Below are 25692 nucleotides of genomic sequence, written 5' to 3'. Positions count from 1 at the left end.
AGATTAAAAATGTTTTAGGTGCTTTGCAGGACCAAATGCCGTTTTCCCATTTCTCGTGTTTCAGTTTCTCCCTTCATTATTAGGGTTGCTCTCTGAATTACGGTCTGTTCCAGACTAAGGATGTTACTTTGCATGATAAAGCACGACTCTTAAAGTCATAAACAGGATATCAGCAGCGAGCCAAGATCTCTGAAGTTTATTTAATTTACCTTTCATTCTTAGACACCTCCATTTGTGTTTCTCCCCAGCTGAAGGGGTTTGATGCTTGGGGGGGCTAAGGCTGGGACCAGGAGGGATGAGCTGTGATCAGCAGTGCCATTGCACACGGTTCCCTCTGGAAGAGGGATCACCCTTGGTTAAAATCCCACTGTGCCTCTGCACAAATGTTGCTCTGATCTTCTGCATATCCCTCCTAATTTTTTTTTTTTTTTTTTCCCCAAGGTTTGTTTTAATGCATTAAAGTCGGTCAGAAAGCTCAGGAAACCACTTTGGAAGAGCCAGCTGTGGGGGGGAGAGGCAGGCAGCCAGCACAGAGGTGGGAGTGGGCTCTTCCCTTTCAATCCAGTGGGGAGGTACAGGGGGTTGTGTGCAAGGTGGGGTCTCACCTGCAGCCTTCATATTTATTGTCTTTTGAGAGCCCACTGAGGGAGTTTGCTTCTTTACTTGGTATTTTCTGCCAGGAAAAAAAAACTCCTCATGATCACAAAAATGGAATGCAGATGATATTGCGGGGGTTACAGAGGAATGCTCGGTTATTTTATTACACTCTTGTTTATATAATGGCATAAACCCAAGCACTGTGATGCAAACCTCTGAGTTCTCTGTTGGTTCTGGCTACTTATTTTTCGTGCTGCTGTAGAAGTTCAATTTGTTTAATCACAAGACCACATGGGTTTAGACCAGGAGTCCATCCAGTCCTGTCATCACCAGTAGTGTGTTAAAATAAATAGAGAGGTGATAAATAAATATATAATATAAATATAATAAATGGAGTGTTACCAATGACTGATGTTTCCTCTAAATATTATCTCCAGAGGAGCTAAGGGCACAGTCTTTTACTGGGAAGCAAAACAGAGGAAAAATGCGACTCAGCTCTTCCCGAAATTTCCCAAAGCTTGGATTAGACCAAATTTTTTTTTTACCCCTACTGAAATTACAGATACAGTAATTCCTTAAAACCCCTCACCCCACAGCGTTACTACGAATGTTAAAAAAAAAAATGGCCTTGCCTTTATTTTCCTTTAAAAACAGTTTTCTTCAGGCTCAGTTCAAAATAAAGAGCACCAAAATATTTCTAAACCCAGAATCCGCAGGTCCCTGTCACTGGGGTTTCAGTGCTTCATTTCACTCTGTGTGAAGATTTCTGAATTTCGGTCACATTTAGAGGGAATTGGCTTCTGGGCAGGGACAGGTGCAGCATGTGGCTGATGTGTCAGGTGGGTAATGAGCTCCCTGGTGATTTCTCTTTGCTGCCCAGCACAGGAGGTCTCAGCATGCTGGGGAAGGGCAGAAGGCACTGGGATTTAAGCTGCCGTGTTTTCCTGCTGTTCAGAGCCGGCCGTGAAGGAAAACGCGCCCAGGAGCGCTGATGTGCCACTGGAATTCTGTCAGCACGTAATGCTGTGGGTAGGGTGACAAACAATTCTCTGGGCTGCTGCCCTCGTCCAGTGATGTGGATATCACCACAGAGCTGCCACAGTGTTGGTGGGGCTGTGGTGTCCCCCACGAAATAATTCAGAATCCTCTCTCTGCCCAGCCTCATCATCTGATGCGAAGTCAGCTGAGAAGCTCAGGGCTCTCCCCAGGTAACTGGCACTGCCTCAATTCACGGAGAATTTGCAGAACAGTTAAGTTTTTCAAAAGCTTTTCAGGGTTTGTTTTGGTTTGGTTTTGGTTTCTTTTTTTTTCCTTTTTCCTGTTTAGATTATCTGAAGCACATGAAATGAATCAGTTGGTGTGTGCTTTATTCCAGAGAGGAACAGGCTGAGAACAGGATGAGACTTTGCAGGATCTGCTTCTCTCGTGCCCTTGAATTGTGTGGGACGTGATTTTCCTCCCAGTCCTGCCTGAATGTGGGGATTAGGGTGGGATTTCTCAAGGGCACGAGCCACGTTACTGGAGCCTCATATTCTGGAGATTTAACTGTAGTAGTGGTACAACCAGGAGTAATTTAACATCATCAAGAGAAATCAGGGCATAAAATAATATTAATTGAGGCTCTCTGCCTTTGGGGATAAAATTCATTAGTATTTGTCGCTCATACGATAATTAAGAGTGGTTGAAACGTGAATAATTTGTCGAATTATGTTTCTTTCCCTTCCTCATTTTCCTGGTTGGGGAAATCCAAACACTGAGGATTAACCAAGTAAAGCAATCGCATGTCTGCAAACACAGGCATTTGTGTATGAAGGAGATCTCCCAGTGCCTAAAGGGGCTCCAGGAGAGATTGGAGAGGGACTTGGGACAAGGGATGGAGGGACAGGACACAGGGAATGGATTCCCACTGCCAGAGGACAGGGCTGGATGGGATTTTGGGCAGGAATTGTTCCCTGAGGGTGCTGAGGCCCTGGCACAGGGTGCCCAGAGCAGTTGTGGCTGCCCCTGGATCCCTGGCAGTGCCCAGGGCCAGGTTGGACACTGGGGCTGGAGCAGCCTGGGACAGTGGGAGCTGTCCCTGCCCATGGCACTGGATGGGATTTAAGGTCCCTCCCAACCCAAACAATTCCATGGTTCCATGATTGCTTTTCCAGGTCTTCGTTCCCTTTGAAAATCTGTGCTATCAGATCACAAGGAAAAGACAAAATTATCGAAGATTTACTCTCAGACTGTGTGTTTCAGTTCTTCCCTGCTGGCAGTGGTTGCTATAAATACCTGTGATGAGTAAAGCTTTTTTTTTTTTTTTTTTTTTTCCCCCACCCCCTCCCAAACTTCCTATGGTAAAAGAATTTTTTTGATCATCCTGCTGGGAATGGAAAAGAATTTAAGCAGAGGTGGTTTGATATTTGGTGTATTTTTACTGCTGTTCCAGCTGATTTGTGGTAGAAGACTCGAATTTCTTTCTTTATTTGAATACCTTTTGGTAGTATCACCTTTCTCCTCCCTATAGAAGAAGGCTTTTAGAACACTGATATTGTGAGCAAGTTTTTATTCTGCCGTGCACGCATCTAATTTGGAAGAGAAACATGAATTAAAATGCAAAGTCATATTATTTGTAAAGGAATTTAACCTTCATCTTGTTTTCTGGATATCTAATAAGCAGCTGATTTGGTTTAGCTGGATTACAATTTTCAACTTTCACACTTGGGAATAATTTATTTGTGAGTGACAGAAAAAAGTCTCTTTTCCTCTATCCAAAAGATTTTTTTTTCTTTTTTTCATAAGACTGCATATTGAGAATTATTTTTGCATTTGGCTGCAAGTGAAACACAGGCTGGGTTAGACTTGGAGTTATTCTTGAATATTCTGGGAAGGGAAAAAGGATTTGCTCAAGATTTAGCCCTGGATTCCAATTTTCATTAGCTCCTTCAGTCTCCTGTTTATGGAGATAATTGAAGTACCCATGACGTAACCTGAATCTCCTTTTCCCAGTAATACAATATGGTTTTTTAAAATTCAAGTAAACACCTTACTGAGGAAAGGTATCTTGATCTGTATTATTTGATAGAATACTTGGTGATAACTGCACCCATCTCTTAGGAATTCTCATAGTTCCAAAGAAATTTAACAGGAATTCTAATTACTAAATGATTCAGTCTATAAGTTTTTATTTTATAGAAACAATTTTTGAAGTGGCCATAGGGAAATAAAGCACCTTCAGAAAAAAATAGACTTGAAGGTTGAGAAGAGAAATTGTAGAATAAATTGCTTGAGTTGTTTTTGGTTTTTTTCCTTCAGAAACGTTTCTAAAAAGAACTTCTCATTAATCTCCTCTTTTTCATGTAGGACTTTGTGCTGATTAGACACAGACACCTGCTTCTTTTTACACAGTAAAAACCTTTTATTTTAGGTTCAGAGAGGCTGATCTCAGAAAATAAGAGCTGGTAGAAGTAGCAGCATGGTTTCTGCTATTTCTTTTCTTTCTTTTATATATTTGTGTGTGTGTGGTGTTGTTCTTGTTGTTTTTTATGGTGTCTTTGTCCTTATTTAAAGCCAGAGTATTTTAAGCTGTGGATAATTAAGACTCCCCATATTTGATATGCAATTTAAGCTTAACTATATTTAAACCCAGTTGAAACCATGGATACTCCAGAATGTAATTTAGGTGGGAAGGTGTTTGGTTTTTTTTTTATTTTAATAAGCACATTTTTCACACTTTTTTCTTCTGCTTTCCACATCCCATTGCAATGTGGAGGAGGGGTCTGTTCCCTGATGAGCATCACACCAGTGGGAAAGGTCCTCAGCTTGATCAGGACCAGGAATTGGGAGACAGGGAGACTTGTTCTGCAGGAACTGGTGGAATTTCCCCAGTGTGAAGGGGATTAGCAGGATGCTGGTTCAAGGTGCTCTGCAGATCTTAACATTTCCTGGCAAGGTTTTAAAGCCCGAGGCTACTTCAAATTCCATCTTATTTTAAAATGCATTGAAACCTTTCCTTGCGAAGGGTTCTAACTCAGGTCAGTGTTTGAGTTCTCATATTTTCCCATTGTTTTGCTCTCCTTGAAGAATTTATCTCACATTGTTAATACACATTTTCTCTGTGTTTTTTTTTCCTCTGACTTTTATACAAATTTCTCCTTAAAATATCAGAGCTAATGCATTGAAGTCGGGGGCTTGATTTAATTTTGGCAGATGTAGGAAAACAACTAATTTTTAAGCTGCCTTATGTCAGACCTGAATACCCGAGAAAATGAGAAGTTTTAGGGGTTGAATCAGTGTCATGTGTTTTGCAGCTCTTCCTTCAGTTGCCATCAGAGCCACACTGGGAAAAGGGATTAACCACTGCATCCCCGCTGAGTTAGAGCCACCCATTTGAGCAGAAAAAGCTGTAAATTTTCATTTGGGAAATATTTAGTGCTATCCCTTCTTGGAATTGCACGGATGGCAATGATAAAATCACATGAACCACAGATGAAACACCACAAACATACACGTGGCCTCAGAGGTCCACATGGCAAAGCTTCCGTGCTCTTTATGGCAGTGTCCAGCTTGGTGCCAAACATTTCCTGGGCTTTAGGAGCAAAATAAATCTCTGAAGGCTTTAGATGCTATGTTTAATGAAATTCTAGTTCAGATTTATTTGGAAAACAGCTTACCCAAAATACCTTCAGCTGTCTCTTTGAGAATGCTGGGAAGGCTGTTCGTGGCGGGTTTCCCAGCAGAAATTGGGATACAGATTGGTGCTCAAGTTGGGGAACAGCCAGGCATTCCTGAAATTTTAACCTTTGCCACCCTTGCTATGAAAATTAATAATTCTGGTGGGAAGAAGTGTTACTGTTTCCTTATGCCCTGCACTCTGCTTTGCTGCTTCCAGGGAAAATGAGATTTTCTAACCACTGACCATTATTGACATGGGCTGGAGCTGGCTTTGTAGGACTTTCCAAACTCTGCAGACCATGTGGGTGATTTGTTCTGGGTAAAGGCTGTGGCTCTGGATCTGTGGCTCTATCAGGCCACAAGAACTGACTGAAGCTTTGTTTATATTTTCTTACTTAAACTTATATGTAAGCATTCTTCGTTTTCAAAGTGACTTCCCAGAATTTCCTGCCCTGCCTGGAGTAAGGAAACATTTTGGTGAGAGCCTCAAGGGTCTCAAAAGTGGTGCCAGAGGAGTGAGGGGGGTGAATGATGTGTTCCTTTCTTTTTCCCATGCAAGACCTTCAGTTTCTTAGCTCTGATTTATGGTCAGCTTTACCTTCTTTTCAGGCAGGTGTTAACGAAAATGATTTTTATGATGGTGCTTGGTGTGCAGGAAGAAATGACCCCTACCAGTGGATTGAAGTAGATGCTCGAAGGCTGACAAAATTCACTGGAGTCATCACACAGGGAAGAAACTCCCTCTGGTCGTAAGTACACTCTGACTTTTATCCATGGGGTTCAGAGCTTTCAGATCGAGGAATTCATGTCCTGATGTGCTTTGGTACTTCAAGAAAAAAAAAAACAAAAACAAAACAAAACAAAAAAACAACACAACCCACACACACACAAAAAAAGAAAGATTGAAAATGCTGTGAGACATCAAGTAATTGAAAACGGCAAAGTCATTACATGTGGCATAAAATAGAAGTTTAAGGATAGCAAGCTTCTCTAGTCATGATCTGCATCTGGGCCTTTAAGCTCCCCTTGGAGTATTTGCTTGTGTTAAACTTCCTCTTTCTTTTCCAATATTTAACTTGCTAAGCTTAGGTTATACTTTCAGGGAGCTTTTTAAATTTAGTTTAGAAAAACCACGCCTCTTTGAGATGCCTTAATTCCTAGGTAATCACCAAGTGATTGCTGTAATTCCAGAACAACATTATTTTTATATGAGCAGATAAAACAAACTTTATAGTACTACAGAGATATATATTTACATATAGCTATATATTATATGTAAATATATATAATTTTATATATTCATAATTAATTTTATTTTAAAATATTAACTACATATCTACATATAATTGTGCAAATGTGTATATATATTGTATATATATAAAATTATACTATGTTTGACCTTTCTGGCCACTCCTTGTGCTAGAGAATGTGCTCATGGCACTGAGAAATAAATATTTTGCCCAGATTTGTCTGCATTTACTCCTCTGTGACTGTTGTGTGGTGTGTCTGAGGGACGCAGCAATCACATGGCAGGAACAGGAACTGGAAGTGAGGATTTGGTGGTTTTTTTCCTGCTATTTATGTGTTTGTTTGACCTTTTAATTTGTCACTGGGTCTCACATCTTGAGGTGAGCAGATAATTCCACTTGTGCTGCTGGACCTTTTGCACAGGGATGCAGGAGATGCACAACCACTCTGACAGATCCATCCTGGCCAGAGTTCTCCCTTAGAAAATGAATGTGTAATTGAAGGTAAACCAGAAAGAAATGCCACTACATCTTAGAAAAAGAGTATTTTCGTATTTTCCTTTCTTAATTTTCTGTGGTTTTTTTTTTTTTTTTTTTTTTTTTTTTTTTATTCATTTTAACGTGGTTGTGGGAGTAGGTGCTTATTTGGCAACAAGGTTTCTATATTTATTCCACTTTGTTCTGTGGTAGGTAGGTAATTACTGTAGCAAAGCCTTGCTCTTTTCTTTATCCATCCTCTTGACACCGCTGTTCCTCTCCACGCCAGAGCTGCACTGCTTCATCCTGTCATGCTTCTATTTTTAGTTCAGCTCTGTTAGGAGTTTACAGCAGATCTTGACATTCCATTTATAGCTGGTATCCACAGTCATCTTGGGGTTTTGGTTTTTTTTTTTGAATCGTAGAAACACAGAATCACAGAAAGGTTTGGGTTGGAATGGACCTTAAAGGTCATTGAGTTCCAACTCCCCTGCCACGGGCAGGGAATTTGGGTTTTGCCCTCTTTCCCCATAAAAAAAATGGGTGGGCAGAACCCTGAGGTTCTGCAGGCAGGGCAGGACTGGTGCTGGCAGAGCAGGTCCAGGCTCCTCCTGGATAACAACTCGGATTTGAGGAAAACCAGGCACATTTCTGCCTGATAGGGGCAAAGGCGATTTCCACCGGACCAGCTGCGCTGTGGGGCAGGTTAATGTCTCCTGAAAACACGTGCTGTAGGACTGACCTGTGCCCCATGGAAGCAGCAGGGCTGTGGGGAGGAACAGGGACTGAAAGAGTGGGGTAGCACTTGTTTTGGGGTGGGCAGGTTCCTCTGTGCCTGTTCTGCTCAGGAAGCCGAGGAGACTCGGCAGCCTCCTTCCCTCACCCGGAGCTGCTGGCTTTGATGGTATCAAAAGGGACTGTTTGTGATCTGAAAGCTTGTACCAAAAGATGCCCTTCTGTCACCTGAGGCACCTTCCCGGCTTTATGAGGCTGTGTGACAAGAGGAGAGTGCTTTCATGGCTGATGGGAACATATGTTGGGAGAATAATCTTGTTGTAGGTATGGGAGCCAAAAAAAACCACCTCTCTGATCTGTGTTGTATTAGAAGCGAAAGCCTGCCAGGCAGGGGAGGCGAGGTAGAGGTTTTTATTTAGTCCAAAGCCTTGGAGACTTTCCCAGCTTTAGATTTTAAAAATAAAAAATCAAGGCACTGAAGGAGAGCAGGCTTATATTAGATATGAGGAAGAAATTCTTCCCTGGGAGAGTGGGCAGGCCCTGGCACAGGGTACCCAGAGAAGCTGTGGCTGCCCCTGGATCCCAGGAGATCCCAGACCAGGTTGGAAGGGTCTTGGAGCAGCCTGAGACAGTGGAAGGTGTCCCTGTCCCTGGCAGGGATGGAACAGGATAATCTTTAAGGTCCCTTCCAACCTAAAGCAGTCTGTGATTCCATGACACTGAGATAAAGAGCCAGTAAACCAACTCCTTTTATTGAACAAGAATCTTTTAACAAAATGAAAAAAAAAAAAAAAAAGTATTTCACTGGAAAATCTGCCTAGATCAGATTTGTACCTGTCCTGGTCCCTGTGGTTTACTGCTGCTGCCTTAATGAGGACATTTCCAATGCCAAGGGAGCGCAGGCAAGGACACCCTGCTGAACCCTCTACCCTCACTGCAAGGCTGCAGCACCTGAGCTCAGAGCAGTCTGGCCTTTGCTCTCCTGTGTGTGATGCTGCAGCCAGAGCCCTTTTACTGGTGCTGGACTCATCCTTTTCCTCCTTTGGAGCAGCTCTGACACCTGGAGCCTGTTTCTTTTTTTCGTGACCCCTCCAATCAGGCAGGATCTGCACACATGCAGCTTTGCTCTTCAGGGTTTTTTGGGCTTTCTATTCAATGATGAACTGAAGGTTGCACTTCACACAGCGTAAAGAGCACAGAAATGCTTGGAGTTTCCATTTCCTGTGCACTGGCAGGAGCTGCTTCCCCTCAGTCCTTCCTCTCCTGCTGTTCCCTGTCTGTCCCCTCTGGTGGGTTGTGCCTCCTCTTGCCCACGCCAGGCTTGAGACAGGACTGCCTTGAGGAGGGAGAGGCCGAGTTGCAGAAGCAGCTCTTGGAAACACAGATGACCCGACAGGAGAGAAGGAAGCTGAGCCTGGCCTCTGATGAATACTTGGATTGTTTAATCATTTCCTTTTTAAGGAAAAGCACTTCTGAGTCAAATTTTTTTGCTCGGCTGTGAATTCTGTGATGGTCGCAGGGAATCAAACCTTCCTCCTCTCCTTTTTTTGAGCCTGTAACGAGCAGAAACGGGCCTTGAACAAAAAATCCTGGATTTGAGGAGTCCTTCCTTTTGCCAGACAGAGCAAGCACGTGCGCTCGAGGGCTGTTGCTGTTGAGGCACTTCAGCCATTCCTGGGAAACCTGCAATCATGGAAGAGTGTTCTTTTGCCACCCTAAATGGGCAAAAATCTGCTTAGATCATCCAGATCTGCAGATGATGAATTTTGCAGAAAAAATGGAGCCCAGCTGCAAGAACCAGGACTTCTTTTTGATTTTTACACTGAAGGTACCCAAAAATCAGGAGTGCCACAAGTGCTGGTTAACAGGAACAAAATCCAGTGCCTTGAAAGTGAGCAGAATATTCGTTGCTTTTTGGGGGAGGAAATAATATATGTAATTCTTCATACTGCTGCCAATACATCTTCCAGTTTTAGGAACCAAATATCTTTTAAACCACTGTCCAAGGCTGTAGAGTGGGACACTGGAAGCATCACCATGGAATGGTGCCACGGATTTAAAACAATGATGTGGTAGTTTAAAATATGCACTCTCTTGACAGAGGGAAAGAAACTATTAATCACCCTTAACACTTTGCTAGGAATTTGAAAAACAGAGTAAACTTGTTTCCCACAAACCAAACTCTCTTCTGATAATTCGGTGTCATCTTTTGTTATCAAGAGAAAACCCACATGTCAAAATAGAGTCAGTGTGTGCTGACAGTAATATAAAGCTTCAGGCTGTGTGAATGCAGAGGATGTTTTGGTTTTCAGGAGAGGATGTAATGTTGCAGTGAGTGAGATGAATTTTCTGAAAATTAACCTTTCAGTCGTGGTAAATTGTGAACTATCACTGCACTCTGTGGAATGACAACAATTACAAAAAGCATGGATGAAATTATCTGGGCAGAAAGTTGGAATTCCACAGCAAAATGATGAAATTTTTAGAGAAAAATCAAAACAGACTTACTTACAAGCATGTACTCTTTAAGACCTTTCAGCTTCACGAAAATATTGAAGATGTTTTATTTTTATGCAAGATATTTGTCTTTAGGGAAAAAAAAAAAAAAAAAAAAAAAGTAGGGGGAGCATCTTAATTTTTCAGGTCTGATTCAGGTAGAGGTTATTCCCTGCGTCTTCCAAAATTGCAATAGCTCTTAAAAGGTTTGACAAGACACCAGATCAATGGTGTTGGAATCAATGAAAGAAATGACTTTCATGTATTGCCTGGTTCTAAACTGACACACTTTTAAGCTGGTCCCCAATTTTCATTAGTGCTGAAGAAACATTTTAACTGGAAGCTGGTGCAGACACCATTGCCCGCTCCCTGCTGTGTCACTTGTTTGATTCCCCTGCGCTGCTCTGTCAGCATAGCAAACAATAAATATCCAGCAGATTGGATTCAGTGGCTGATCATGCTTTTGCTGCAGACAAGATTCTTGTGGTTGAATAGGGGAATGATTTTGCAATTTTTTTTTTTTTTTTTTTTGTGGTACACCCTCGACCTCAGCCTTCCCTGTGTGCAGTGCAGCTCTTCGCGCTGCCCCAGCATCCCTTTTGACAAACGGTCCTGAGGGAATTGTAGGTCTGTAACAAGCTGGGTGCCTTCCAGAGATACGGTTGAGGATAAATTTAGGTCAGTGCAATTTGCTTGCTTGCTGCTAATTTCGGTGGTACGGCGTTCTGCTCTTTAGTCACAAAATGGATGCGTTGCCCCACATTTCAGCTTATTGCTGCACTCACTGGCAGTTTCTCACGGGCTCAGATTTGTTTTTTAGGCAGTCTCTATGGCAAGGGGGTAGTTTCCTTGCTTGCAAAGCAGTAAAAAATCAGACTCACAGATGCATTAAGGTTGGAAAATGCCTCTAAGATCATCAGGTCCAACACTGCCAGGGTCTTTTCAGCTATTCCTGGTACTAAGGTCATGGTCTCAGCAGTAGCACTGGCCTCCTGAAGAGATAATCACATGAGCATCTTCAGCATTCCAGCAGTAACAGAAGAAAGAGCAGTGATAATCCTTCCAGCGACACTGTGCTAGCATTCAAGAAAGTGGAGTGGATATTCACAGGTATTTCGAGCTGTTACTACAATCTAAGAAAACAGAATTTGGCGCAGTACGCGTGAAGGGCTGAAATTCAGCAGTGCAGTGCTGCTTGTGCGAGCAGAGGAGCTTAAACCCTAAACCCTGTCCAGCTCACAGGTGCCACAGACAAAGCTGGCACTGGCTTTCAAAGCAGCTCCCCCTGTCCCCACGCAGAGGCTGTGAAAACACGCCCTGGTGAAACCTCAGCAAGCTCAGTGGATATGCCTCGATGTTTTTATCCAAATCATGTAGCAAAACAAGCAGCTGCTGCGTGCAGACTCGACTAATTCCGGTGCATTAAATCAGTGCAAACGGTTATTTGCCCTGATTGGATGAGAGGACTGCAAGGGATTATTGCAGCTTTCCCAAAGTCAGCCTCATGGAGTGAATCATTCCAATCCATAGAAATCATATCCAGTGTATTGATGGGAGTTATAAAAGCACCTGAACTCATGGCAGGAAAAGCTCCCTTGAGATAGCAATGTCAGCAGTTACATCTTACACTAATGTTTATGATGGGTTTACCTAATAAATTACATTTTCTCTTGACTGTGGCTTGGTGAATCCTTCTCAAGGGTTTCATGAGCCAGTCTTTGGTGGCTGCACCTCCAGGGCTCTCCATCTATTGGTTCAAATTTCAGTCCCTGTGATGCTTAAAGTTTTAGCTTTCATGTTTTTCAGATTCTGTGCTGCCCAGGGGTGCAGTTCTGGGCCTCACACTCAGGGTCACTCAGCTCTCTGCACAGAGTAGGGACACAAAACAAATCCTTTTCCTGCTGGACACCAAGGACAGCTGTTAAAAGTTTTCAGGCCCAAAAGCACAAGCAACAATGGACTGAAGAGGGAAAACAAGAAGGATGGGACTTCATAACCTGAGGCTGTAACTGGACAATTAAACCCCAAAATGCAAATGGACCAAAACTTATAAAAGTGTGAGACCTCATGACCGGGCGTGCGTTTTGTGACCATTTTTTGGGTCCACCTTGGGTGTAGCCCTGGCCAGGCTCTTGTCCTGCCCAAGGTGTATCCTGGAGGCCTTTTAATAAATATCTACTTTATTCTCCAGCTCTGTCCAGTCTCTGTTCCAGGTCAGCCTAATGGACAAGGCATTTCCTGTGCCCTGTTGATTTTCCAGCTGATTCTTGTCCCCTGCCCAGGATTTTGTCACAGCCTCGGTCACCCTGATGAGCACTCCCCACCTCCTCTGGGCTCTGGGGAACTGTCCTGGTGGCCACCTCGGGTGATCCTGCGTGGGTGGGGTGCTGACAGCACACCCAGGGACAGATCAGTGCCTTCACAAGTCTGTTTGACAGCAATGTCAGAGCTGATGCTGTTCTGATTTGTCACGGGGATCCTCTGCCCGAGCCTCCGTGACTCACTGGGAGTGAGCAGGTCACTGCCACCCCCAGGGACAGCTCTGCACTCTCAAAGGGTGCTGAGGAATGGGCAGAACCTGCCCTGCACAGTGAGGCTCACTGGGGATGCTCAGAAAAGGTAGAGAAGCTTTTTAACCTCACTTGAAATCAAGTGAGCCGAATCCTTTTGGAAAAGGCGACTTCCGATGAATTCCAGCCTCTGCTGCAGCTGATTACTCACACTTACTCACCACGGCCTGGATTTGTGTGCTTGGCACGTGCACGATGACTTGTTGCACTGAGAATGGCTGGGTGGGGGTCAGGTTGGGGTCACCAGGCTCCTCGTCCCCCCACTTGTGCCCTTCCCAAAGCAGTGTCCCTTCCACGCTTGGCCACCTCTGTGGGCTTGGTAGCAGTGAGACCCCTCAACATTGCTGTAAATGTTCTCTCAGCTGTGGACACCAGTGGCAGTGTTTGTCTGCTGGTTCCTCTCAGGGCTTTTCTTGTATTTGAACATTCACAAAGTGAGGCATTGCCTGTAAAGTCTGGGTTTTTCTCCTCAAATACATGACTGATTTACAAAGGCGGGATAGGCACAAAAAGGAATGGAAAATTAGGAATGCCACGGGAAAGAGGTTCGGAGAAAAGTCATTGCAGCTTGGTTGTGATCAGCAGGATCTGGTGCAGAAAGAATTTCAAACTCATGCAGATCTCACTGCAGAGTGGCCCAAAATGAGGGGTGTTATACCAAAATGTTTGAGGCAGAGGATGTCTCTGACCCTGGCACCTTCAGGCATTACTGGCTGAATGTGCAACAGCAAAAAGAAACATCCACAGCTGGCACCAGATTTTCTAGAAAATCATGAAATTCTTGTAAAAACCTGGCTGGAAGTTGCAGATTTTGGGATGGAAATGTATTTGCAACCCCAACTGCTGTTTATTGAGTAAAGCTTTGCAAAATCTGTGCTGAATTCAGTTCAAGCAAGTGAAATTCTGGCTCTGAGCTTTTCTTCATAGGGCCTCCAAAGAGATGGATTTCACAGCAGTACATTCATTTCAATCAGCTAGAAGCAATTTTAAAAATTAAACATTCAAAGATTTCAATTATTAAAAAAAAAATACCCTTGCTGGCTAGTCAATCTTCATCTCCTAAATCACATTTATTTTAATTAGTTTGCAAAACTTGCTGGGCTACCTGTGGTTAGCCTGAGCATTTTTTGACTTGGCTTATTGGGAAGCTGTTTGGCAGTGGGTGATTTAAAAATTTATCAGCATAAATATTATTATAGAATATTCTTATTAATGGTTTTTACATTTAATTGCATGAGAGTACAAATTAATTTTTCAAGTAGAAATCCATTTAATTGCCAGCATGCTGATTCTGTTGCATGAGTATCATTTAGTATCAGGCTTGTCCAGCATTATTTTGGTATAGAGATTTTGCTATATCAAGTATTTTGGTGGGTCAATTTACTTATTATTGCTGGGCACATATTTATTTGCCTGACTGGTTCCATTTTTTATTAATTTTGGGGGTTCGTATTGCAGATAAATCAGGTTAGCCTGACAGCAGAAGAATAAAATGCTCAGTTGGAGCCAGGTCCATTGTAGATGGTGTTTGTGGAAGCTCTGCTGGTTTTTGCTGGTCTCATTCCAAGAATGTCAGAGAATCATGGAATACTTTGGGTAGGAACGGACATTAAAAGTTGTCCTGTTCCAATCCTCCTGCTGGAGGCACCTTCCATCATCCCAGGGTGCTCCAAGCCCCATCCAGCCTGGCCTTGGACACTTCCAGGGATCCAGGGGCAGCCACAGCTGCTCTGGGAAATCCATTCCAGTCTCTCCCAACCCTCCCAGGGAACAATTCCTTCCCAATCTCCCACCCATCTCTGCCCTCTGGCAGTGGGAGCCATTCCCTGTGTCCTGTCCCTCCATCCCTTGTCCAAAGTCCCTCTCCAGCTCTCCTGGAGCTTGTGCAGGCCCTGGAAGTTGCTCCAAGGTCCAGTCTGGATCCTTCTCCATCCTGAACAACCCCAATTCTCTCCTCTCCAGGCAGGAGGGTGCTCCATCCCTTCAATCTTCTTTGTGGCCCATTTCTGCCACTCTGGGCTCGAACCTCTGCTCACCAGCACCTCAAATCTCCTGTTCACCTCAAATCACATGGGGTTTCCTTGATGTGGAACAGCATCCTCAGAGATGAGGATCAGAGTGTTAGATTTATTTCACTGGTTGCCCGTTCAGCTTTCCATGACTGAGAAACTTGGCCTTAAAATATTACATGCAGCAGATGCTGCTCAAACAGAATAAACCCAAACAGTCCCAAATCTGAGCTGATCCACTGCCTGCTGGAGCCTGGGCAGGAAAAAGCCTGGCATCCCTCCACTGCTTCCCATTCAGCACTCGTTGTGTGTTCTCCTGAGCTGGGATTCAGCTTTGGGTCCAACACACAGAAAGAAAAGTCAGGAAAATGTATCAGGGAAGGCATGGCTGGAAGATGTTTTGTTGTTCTGGTGCTGCCCATGTTCTTTTTGCCTATGCTCAGGAGCCTGATGCCGTGGTTAGATAAGGAAAAGATGATTATTGGGACAGGAACCTGCCAAAACTGTAGGAGATCTGCTTTTAATTCTCTGCTTTGATGCAGGTTTACTCTCTCTGTCCCTGGGCAAGTTATTTAATCCCTCAGCTTTTCTTTGTGGATGCAAGTTGAAAAGCAGGACGTTTCCATGCATCACAAGAAACCAAATTTGAAAGTGAAGCTTGGCCTAAGTCCAGTGCATTACAAATAAAAATCAAATAATTAGTAATAATTCAAAAATCCACTGCATTAAGTGAATTTGAATCATATTTTGATCTTTGCATTTACTATCTCTGAAAGGAATCGATTAATATTGTCAGTGGATGCTGAGATTTTTCAGATAGGCACTGCTTCTGAAGAGATAAGGCTGCCATAAATTTTAAAAGGGATTATTTAAAAGGGACGCACCTGAATAATCCAAAGGATCCCTGTCAGAGCTGTACCTCGTGACCTTTTTCCTGCATGGAGGAAATTTGTGAGGCAGAAGTGACATTTTGTGGCAGGGGGTGATGAGCTGAGGGTAACCTCAAACACTCATGGATTGTCACACAATGGCTTCTGTACTGCCTCGCCCTCTGCCAAGAAAGAGCTCGATAATTAATGCACTCTTCTCTGAATGCTGGCCTAGGACTTCCCCTGCAATTCTGTCTCCTCAGCTCTATAAACCCAAAATATATCTGTATTTTTCTCTTAGGAGTGTAAATGTAGGTCTTGGCAGATTTTATAGAGTGAAACCAGAAGGGCTTCTCTGAAACAACAGCAGGGACATCCTGAGTCTTGGAAAACATTACAGCTTTCTTTCAGCCTTCTTTAGACAGCTTTATTGTTCAGTGCTGATGGGCTCCAAGGAGATTGGCTGTGACAGAAATCCCTGTCTGCAAATCCCAAACCCAAGGAGATGGATCTTGGTGTCACCAGGTAATCACACAGATGAATTTCCCCAATACTTCCCCTAACACAAGGCTTTGCTTCAGCTGCCACGTTCCTCTGATGGATTGCCACAAAAAAACCTTTGGATTTCTGTGCCTACATGAATAAACCAGGTGTTCATGGAACTCCTGGATCCTGGGAAGTGCTGTTCTTGCTGCAGACAGGCTGGAGAATGTGCAACACATCAGCTGGTTCCTGGGGTTAGCACTCCTCCCGTGCCACTCATGGGTGGGAGAACTGCAGCTCTCAGGGAGATTTAGTGAGTTGGATGTTCTTGTGCTGGTCTGGAGCTGTAACAGTGTCTGGGGTTTGAAGATACTCAGTCAAAGCTCTGCCAGTTTTAGGCTTTGCCAGTTTTTTTTCCAGATCCTCTGACCACAAGAGCACACACAGAGCTCCCCTTCCCTGGTGTGGGGCTTTTAGGGAGAAGGTGCCATTTATCAGGGGCATCTGGATTTACAGGAGCCTTCTTAATGTTACCAGAAGCTGTTTTTATTATGGCATTGGGGAAAAAAGAGGGAAGGATTTAAGCCCTTGGAGGCAGCTTTGCACGTAGTGCCAGTGAGAGAAGGATCTGATCCCTTGTGATGTTTTTATTCTGCTTCTACCTTACAGGCAAACACAGTTAATAGTGTATTGTGTGTACCTTCATACACTGCACTGATTTACCTCATCCACGACCCTCTGAGGTCCTTCTCTCCTGCCAGTGTCTGAGACTGGATGCAGTCCATTACGATTTTAATTGAATTCTGCCTCTCCATGGCACGTTACTTGTTGCCACTCAGGATGGAAAATGTGCAGTGCTACTTGTATATGTTTTCCTTTGGGAGAAGTTTGAACTTTTGTAATGGTAGGGAGAGGGAAAAGAAAAATATGTTAAATAAAAGTCCTAGCATAGAAATGTTACTGTGGCAGCAGCATTTTTTCATGCCAGTAAGGCGAGCTTGTTCTTTTAAAACATCCTGTATGCGCCTTGATTTTCTTACAAAATCTGTTACAGAGTCAGTCCACAGTTGTTGTGGTTTTATGTGACTTTAGTGCTGTGTTTGAATTTCTTCTGCGGATGTTGAGCAATGAATATGGATGTGCTGTGTTTGCCCTGGTAATCTGATCTGTGCAGCTGAAGTGAGAAAAGTTCTGTAATGCTGCAGAAGCAATGATGTTATTTGGTTTGTGGCTTTGCCTCTTTTGGTCATTTAGCCTGATTTTGAGAGATGGCCAAGAATAGTAAAAAAACCCCAATTATGCAAAGCCCATGCAAAACCCCCAACAAAATGAGCAAGGAAATAAATAGAAAAAAAAACAAAACAGCAAAAAGCCCAATATAATCTAATGTGCATTGAAAATGTATGCTGCCACCAGCACCCTCCTTCAAACTCAGGAGTTTTGCTCTCAAGCTTATCTTTTCCTAGTAATTCAGAAAAAGCTATTTTCCTATTTTTTAGAGTTTTGCTGTTGGCCATTTTATAGACTGGTTTAGGCTGGAAGGGACCTTAAAGTTCATCTCATGCCACCCCCTGCCATGGCAGGGACACCTCCCACTGTCCCAGGCTGTTCCCAGCCCCAATGTCCAACCTGGCCTTGGGCACTGCCAGGGATCCAGGGGCAGCCACAGCTGCTCTGGGCACCCTGTGCCAGGGCCTGCCCACTTTCACAACCAAGAATTTCTTCCCAATATCTGATCCAAACCTACTTTCTTTCATCACCCATGCCCTGGAACTCCATGTCCTTGTCCCAAGTCCCTCTCCTTGTTGTTAGCTCCTTTGTTTGACAGGAGTAAATCACCCTTTCTTCAGCTTAAGAATACAGAGAAGCTGAGGGAAGAAAGTTCTTTGCAAGAGTCAGGAGAAACTTATGCTGAACATGCTGAAGTCACTGTTTATTTTGTTGTGTGTCATTTATCATTTTACAGCCAAATTCTGGAGACGCCAGCACGGCACTTCTCTGCTCTCCAGTAAATCTCCTACCCCAGGAGCCCTTCCACTGAAAGGCAGACAATTAGGATTTTCAGAGTGCTGTTAACTTGTTACAGTTGTTTACCAAATACTAAAGCTGTGTGCATTACAAGTGATAGATGTACCCTTCTTTTCATTGCGATAACAAAAAGTTGTCTGCTTGGCAATAGTCAAGATTTTTCCATTTAATCTAACATGAATGGCAAAACCTATTCACTGAAGGAGGCTGGTGAAAGAGTTGCAGAGGACTGGTTTAGTGGCTAAAACAGAGCTGGGTTTGTTCAGTGGTGTTTTTTTTGTTTTTTTTTGGGGGGGGCATTAGTATGGAACGTACCGAAGTGATTTTCCAAATCCTGCTAAACATTTACCTCATCTTTGTTTTAAGGTGTGTAAAAAAAAACCTCCTCAGCTGTCTGTTCTGTACAAGGCTTGGTGAGCTGGGGCTGATGGTTTTTCTCTTGTTCCATCCTTGTCCCTTTTTGGTCTTCATTAGAAGCCTGGCTCTCTTCAGCAAGCACATAAAGGGACATATTTGTCCCTTTAAACACAGGCACAGCGGATTCAGTGCGGGGGTCTGTGCTCATAGGTGGCTTGCTGTTATTAGTTGATCCTAAAAGAAAAAAAACAAAACAAATCAAAGTTGTATTCGTGTACGAGCAGTACAAGAGGAAGTTCTTAGGTGAGTCTGTCCTCCCAGGTTCTCCTGATCTCCAATTTTTATGTTCTGCTGCTTCTCCAGTACCTGCCCCAAAGGCCCCTTTTGTTCTCTCCAGTGCCAGGAGCTTTCCTAACCCTGGTTTCACTCCCAGCCATGGGACTGTAGCTTAGCTAAGAACCTGTGCTGAGGAAGAGCAGCTCCAGAGCCCTGCTGGTTGCACATAAACACGGAGTTTGATCGTCCTGGACTGACTTCATGGTACAAATGTTCCTCCAAGCCACAACTCTCCTCCAAGTCCCTGCCTGCTGAAGCCAGGTGTTAGGGGGAAAAAATAAATCACTGCTGCTCTTTCTGAGTAACAAATGTGAGAGGAGCATCGAGCATTACCTTCTCCAGCCTTCTCCAAGCCTGTGCACACATTTCCACAGGTAATGCCCAAGCAGTGTGAAACTCCACAGGTTTAATCCAGAATAAAGGAAACAGCATTTTACATTTCCTCATACTCTTCTTTAGATGGATCCAGACGAGGCATAACTGAAGGATTTTACTTTTTTAGATGAAAGGGGATTTTGCTGTAAATCAGATGACATTAGAAAAATCAGCCTATTGGGGATTGATCATGATATTGTAGGAGTGCAGTGGTCCTGTGATCAATTGTCTCTCTGTCCCTATGTCTTGCTAATAAATACAAGAATAACTGCAGGCACCAGTTATTCTTCTATTGAAAGAAATGGAAATTTCGCTGGTTGAAATTCACAGATGTTTCATCCTTGAGGATTTATTACTTTTTTTCCCCATCCTCTCTGATAATAACAGCAGAACTAATAAATGTTCTACAGCTGAAAAGATGATCTTTGAACACTGCATAAATCTGTCCTAGATAAGCCATTTATCCCAAACTCTGCATATCAAAGGAGAGGAGAACAGCAAGTCTCTCACCTCCTGGAATCCCAGAGTATTATCTCACCAGGATTTTGCTTCTATGTGCTAAGCTTTTTGAATAGTCTGTTGAATCCAGACTGCATGACTTTGCCAAATGGGATTTCCAATGCTAGCAACCTTATAACCTTGATTATATCAAATAATGTACAGTCATTCCAAGTTATGAAAAATAACTTATTTATTCTCTTTTTCAAGGAGTAACTGGGTGACCTCTTACAGAGTGTTGGTGAGCAATGACAGCCACGCGTGGACTGCTGTGAGAAACGAATCTGGAGATGTGGTGAGTAGAATGAAACAAGTTTTGTGGGGAAGAGCAGAGCTGAGAAAACAGGGCCTGGCCACAGATGAGTCAGCGGCAGCATCTCTCAGTGCTCCCATTGATTTTAAGAGCAAATCCCAAGGTTCAGAATTGTCCAGGGGGGAACGGGGGCATTGCCATCCTGGAAGAGCAGTTCTGGCCTGAGCCACCATCAGCCTGGACCTGAAAGGTGATTTTGCATTTCTATTACCAACACCACTGAGGGACAGTTGGAAGCAGTGACGTTGCCGTTTCCCCCCGTTTGTCCTGCCCAGATTTTCGAAGGGAACAGCGAGAAGGAGATCCCAGTGCTGAACATGCTGCCGGTACCGCTGGTGGCGCGTTACATCCGCATCAACCCGCGCTCCTGGTTCCAGGAGGGCAGCATCTGCATGAGGCTGGAAATCCTGGGGTGCCCCTTGCCAGGTAATGAGAGCCTTTGTTAATTAATGTTGGCGTGGCTGCCTGTGGCAAGACTCAAAAGTCTCATTTCTTTTGGATATCTTTGCTTTTGGTACGATGTTTATCTCCAGTGAGTAGGGGTTACGCAAAAAGAAAGAGAAATCTCTGCCCAAGCCCACAGACAGTTATCAGGATCACTTTTGATATCAACCCATAGTATCTCTAAATCCCTTTATTAATGAAACAAGATTGCCTGGATCATCTAACAAGATTTTCTTTGTTGTTTGGGCTTAAATGCAATGCAATAAATCTTTCTGAGTGCACATGTACAATGGAGACAACAGAATTCTGTACTGGGACAGGCACTTGCAGAGGTCTCAAGGTTCTAAGACAAGAAATAGCAATTGTATAGCCTGATTTTTAATTTTTTTTTTTTTTTTCATGATGTAGGCCGTAGGACTTCCCTGAAATATTTTGAACTGTTGCTGAACTAGTGCTTAGCAAAACTGGGGCATGGAAGGGATAATTCTCTGCCAAAGAGAAGTGTGGGGCAAGCATTGTCATAAAATTTAGTCTGTAGATGTGTTATCATGAAGCACTGAAATTTAGCAGCACACAGAAAACTGCTGTTAGTGGGTAAAAAATGCATCCTGGACTTGATGGCAGTGACCAAAGGCCCTGTGCATGTGAATTTCCCCATTTTCAGGAGGATTCTGATTTCTTTTAGCTGTGTAGTTGTTTAGAACACTGCACCTCTGCGAGTTGCTTGTTTCCCACTGCAATGGGCAATTCCACAGACAGTATTTCCCCTCAGCTCTTGAAAGGACTCTCAGAGAGCAATGATTTATCCCAAATTCCTGTCTGGAGCTGCTCTCTGTAAACCAGGGTGTGAGGCTGAAGGAAAAGAAACCTTTCTTCAGCACCATGACTTTTTACTGGACACATAGAGAAGTCACATAGAAGGAGTAACATAGAGGACACCAAAACTGTTTTTTCAGGCAATTTGTAGGGAAATTCTCATGATCCCTTTCTCCCATCTACAACTGCATCTAAACAGGAAAAAAACCAAAAATGTCAGTATTTAGAAAAGTGATTTTTATTAAGTGCAACAGTTTTTTTACCCTGGATTCTTACTGGCTTTACACCCATCCGGGGCCAAATTCTGCTTGGCAGAGTTGGCATTTGTTACCCTTCAGCTTCACGGGTCCGTGTCAGTGGGTGAAGCTGGGAACACATCACTTTCAGCACTGTCCTGCTGAGTGCTCTTCCAGCTTTTCACAGATCTTGGATTCACGTGGAAACAGCATCAGTGCGTCCCCCTGGTAGTCATTTATTGAGTTAATTGCCCGCAGTGGCTGATTCAGTATATTCCTGAAAGAAAATACCAGAATCATTCATTGAGAAACACAATGAGAATGGGGTATGCTCATTCAAAATGTAATTGGACTGAAGAACTAATAGGTTTTGGTAAGTGCTGACCCATCTTTTTTAGCTCAGAAAGAGCTGGCATTTCTTTCTCCTTGCTCATTTTGCTCACCGCACGCGAGGCGCCCGGAACAAAGCTGTTGCTCAGGTTCCAGAGGCCTTTCCAAGCATGTTTTCTTCATGTAGGATGGGACATTTTTTTTTGCAGCTCCCTCTAAGAGGATTCTTTACCCTTTACTGATGTCATTTTGCTCATTCTAAGTTAAATATCTAGATGGTTTGGCCGTGGGAGCAGCGACTTTGACAGTGCTGCCCTAACATTCTATTGACTATGGGACTGGAAATCAAGGGCTCGTCTTTTCTGACAGTCTTTTTTATTTTTTCCCATAAAAATGACCAATTTTCCTAAATTCACCAAAATCAGGAGGTGGGGTTCTGTCAGTTCACACAACTCTAGCCTTTCCAAAGCTTGGGCCACAGGGAAATACCCCAGCAACTAAAGGAGGGTTGAATTTATTTTCGTTTTCAAAGACGACTTTTCAAGTCTTCTAGACTTGTAATTTTAGGGTTTATGCCTTCATTAATACATGAATATATTAAACCACTTGCATTCAATCTGTGCTCTCTATCAGCTTTCCATCAAGCAGGCTCACAAGGGAGAGTAATAAAGGAATAAGGAGAAAGGATAAAAGAAAAAGAAAAATCTTGAATAAGATTGATATTCTAGGAGAGGTGGTTAACACTGCTGGAATGAGATGGAAATGGTTAAAGGCAGCTAGAACTCATTCCTATGGGTAGGGCTCTGTCCATAAAACCTGCTGCATGTGGTAGATGCACTAAAAATTGGATAAATCATGATAAAACATGATTTGGACAGCAGTAACAGAGAAGTTACTTCTTGACTGAGCAGTATTATTTAAGATAATTGTAGTTTTTATCAGTGAAAGGCTTCTATCTTATCCCATAACATACAGTTTTGTTGTATCTTGGGCTAGTTTGGACAAAAAAATCTTTTCTAAACCATTACAGGAACTCTGAACAAAACAAGACAAAAAAAAGCTGTGTTGTCCAGCTATGTCAGTGCTATCTTCGGCCAGCAGAAAGGATTTGCTGTTTCACCACGAGAAAGACATTTATCCTTGGAGGAAAGATGCCAGAAAATCCTACCTACAGCAACAATCAGAGCTGCCATGTCTCAAAAAAGAGGGCAAAAATAGGACAAAACCCACAAGCATTTAATTCCCTCTCCGCTTTACAAAAATGCTGGTATTTACACAGAGGGAAACCGACACACACAGTCTTTTGCAATTGCCCCAGGGGGATGGATGTGCTTTCCTTGCCTTCTCTTTCTCAAACCTAAGGAAGGTCAAAATGAACTTGCATGTGATCAAAAGCGAGATCGGAGGGAGAAAATTAGTTGAGTTCTTCATGCATTTATTTATATTGTGGAGTATTCAAGGCAATAAGCAATTATTTTAATGGAAAAAAGTTGTGATGAAATTTAATTTTTAATAGTTCTTATATAAGAAACTATCACTGGTACCATGATTATACCATTACTTTGAACTCAAAATAAAAAATGAACTTTAACAGCTCTGTAATGGAATACTGTGTTTTGCAGTGGATTCAGTCTTATTTTCATTGCTTCTCTCTTAGTGCCAGCCTACCTGGTCCAGTCTAGAGCTGTGTTCATTTTTTGATAAAAATGTGATTTTCTACAAGTATCTTTCATTATAAATAATCTTATAAACAGCAGTTCTAAATCCAGCACCTACTTCTGAGAATAAAAGGAGAAAGGAATCAGTTTATAGTTGAAAAATATTCTTTCATTGCCGATTTCATGTGTGATGTTAATGCTCATGAGCAATGCTCATGAGGCTGCCATGAAATAGATCATCTGGAAAACAACTTAGGATCACCTGATGTGGCTGCCAGCGGATTTATTTCGAGATTACACATGTGCTGTCCATGAGATGTTCAATTTAGTGAAGACAAGTCAAATACACTTAAATTACATGGGAATCAAGAAAACCCAGTCATTTGCGAAATAGCACATTGGGGTTTTGAAGGCAGTCTAAAGGATTTAAACCAGAATATTCTTTTTATCACAAACTTCTCCAAATCCCTTGGATTGCCTTCATCATGGCCTACATTTGGAGCACCACTCCAGAGAAGCTGAAACCCACTGGAAGCATCAGGGCTTCACAGGCTGACATGCTGTAGGGCTGTAATAAGTGAAAAATCTCCTTTTTTTTAATCAACTGCTGAGCAGTTGGTCCTTTCTGGTACTTTTAATGGGAAGTTTTCAGAGCCCTCATGCTGCAGTTGGGGAATTGATCTGCTTGGAGTTCTGGGGTCCGTAGCACAGAAAGGACATGGAGATGTTGGAAAAAACCCAGAGGAGGCCTCAGAGATGATCAGAGGGATGGAGCAGCTCTCCCATGAGGAAAGCCTGAGAGAACTGGGGTTGTTGAGCCTGGAGAGGAGAAGGTGTTGGGGTGATGTAATTGTGGCCTTCCTGAGGGCAGCTGCAAAAAAGGTGGAGAGAGACTTTGGATAAGGGCTTGGAGTGTCAAGACAAAGGAATCATTTCCTGTTGACAGAGGGCAGGGGTGGATGGGATTTTGGGCAGGAATTGTTCCCTGAGGGTGGGCAGGCCCTGGCATAGGGTGTCCAGAGCAGCTGTGGCTGCCCCTGGATCCCTGGCAGTGCCCAAGGCCAGGTTGGACATCGGGCTTGGAGCAGCCTGGGACAGTGGGAGGTGTCCCTGCTGTGGATGGGGTGGCACTGGATGGAATTTAAGGTCCCTTTCAACCCAGGCCATTCTGTGGCCCTCTGCATCTATTATTTAACAGCTTTAACCACTTGTCCATCTTTACAAAGAATAGAAGGATGAAGGGAGCAAGGTGCTTCCACCAGCAAACTTCATTAACTCTACTGCTGATGCAAAGACAGATTAGTGGTAGAAAAATCTAATATATACCTCTGTATAAATGGCAGTGCCACAGTTTGCAGGATCTTTTCTCCTTGGAAGAAAGAGAGACTTTCTCCAGAATTTCTGTGCATAAATCAGTATGTTTCTATTATAACTCTTCTGTGGTTTGAGTTCCTCAGTCTATTATTCTAGTTTTATTTAAAAAAAAAAATAATAATAATAAAAAAAAAAAATTGCCAAAGTGGACCCATCCAGCTGTGTGCAAGCCTTGTTTGCCTTTGTGCATTTTAGCTTTTAATGTTCTAATCTGTATTCCTGCTGCAGCAGAAATCCAGTGATCCAAGCAGGCTGCAGCAGAGCCTGGCAAAATATGAGTGTTAATTCCCTAGGGAACTGTCAAATTGAGCTCTGTTGTTGAGGAAGGGCCAGAGATACAATCATTCTCACTGCACAATTTTTTAAAGTTTCCACCAACTCTACAGCATTCACAGTCATTCCCATGATATTAGTATTTGATGTATGGAAAAAGAGCCAGGCTTTGAAAGGAATGGGATTAAAGTATCAGGGGAAAAAATTGGTTGCTGTATATTTTGGCTCGTGGCGATACAGAAAACCTTCAACGTCCTGGCAGTTTTATGATGTTTATTTTTATATTTTTACAACGTGGGGATATCTTTCCAATTATGAAGATACTCTGTGGGGCATTTAACACATTGTCTCTTTAAGAAGAATTTTTTTTTTTTTTTTTCTGATTTCCATTTCTCATACATCAGCATATTAATGAGTAATTTCTACAAATTAACATGGGTTTTGATGAGACAAGATCATTTTTTGACATTTTTCAGTCACATTTGTAGAGCAGCCTTCAACTTACCTTCCAACAT

General features: G+C 43.0%; 1 protein-coding gene across 2 annotated transcripts in view; it reads left to right on the top strand.

Moving 5' to 3' along the window:
* Window positions 1–25692, top strand: part of CPXM2 (carboxypeptidase X, M14 family member 2) — a 67720-nt gene that overhangs the window by 20630 nt on the left and 21398 nt on the right. The window contains exons 1-5 of one of the 2 annotated variants that reach the window (XM_040071072.2): window positions 1561–1622; window positions 1757–1805; window positions 5909–6002; window positions 19944–20028; window positions 20322–20472. In XM_040071072.2, coding sequence (XP_039927006.1) covers window positions 1769–1805; window positions 5909–6002; window positions 19944–20028; window positions 20322–20472 — 367 coding nt within the window. In that variant the 5' untranslated portion in view covers window positions 1561–1622; window positions 1757–1768. Of the gene's footprint in view, window positions 1–1560; window positions 1623–1756; window positions 1806–5862; window positions 6003–19943; window positions 20029–20321; window positions 20473–25692 lie in introns of those variants that run through there. The other variant, XM_040071070.2, reaches the window with a different exon arrangement.

The sequence above is a fragment of the Hirundo rustica genome, chromosome 8 (assembly GCF_015227805.2).
Source record: "Hirundo rustica isolate bHirRus1 chromosome 8, bHirRus1.pri.v3, whole genome shotgun sequence".
In the NCBI taxonomy this organism is placed as follows: Eukaryota; Metazoa; Chordata; class Aves; order Passeriformes; family Hirundinidae; genus Hirundo; species Hirundo rustica.
The sequence above is the reverse complement of the archived record's forward strand: the minus strand, read 5'-3'. Positions and strand labels throughout refer to the sequence as shown.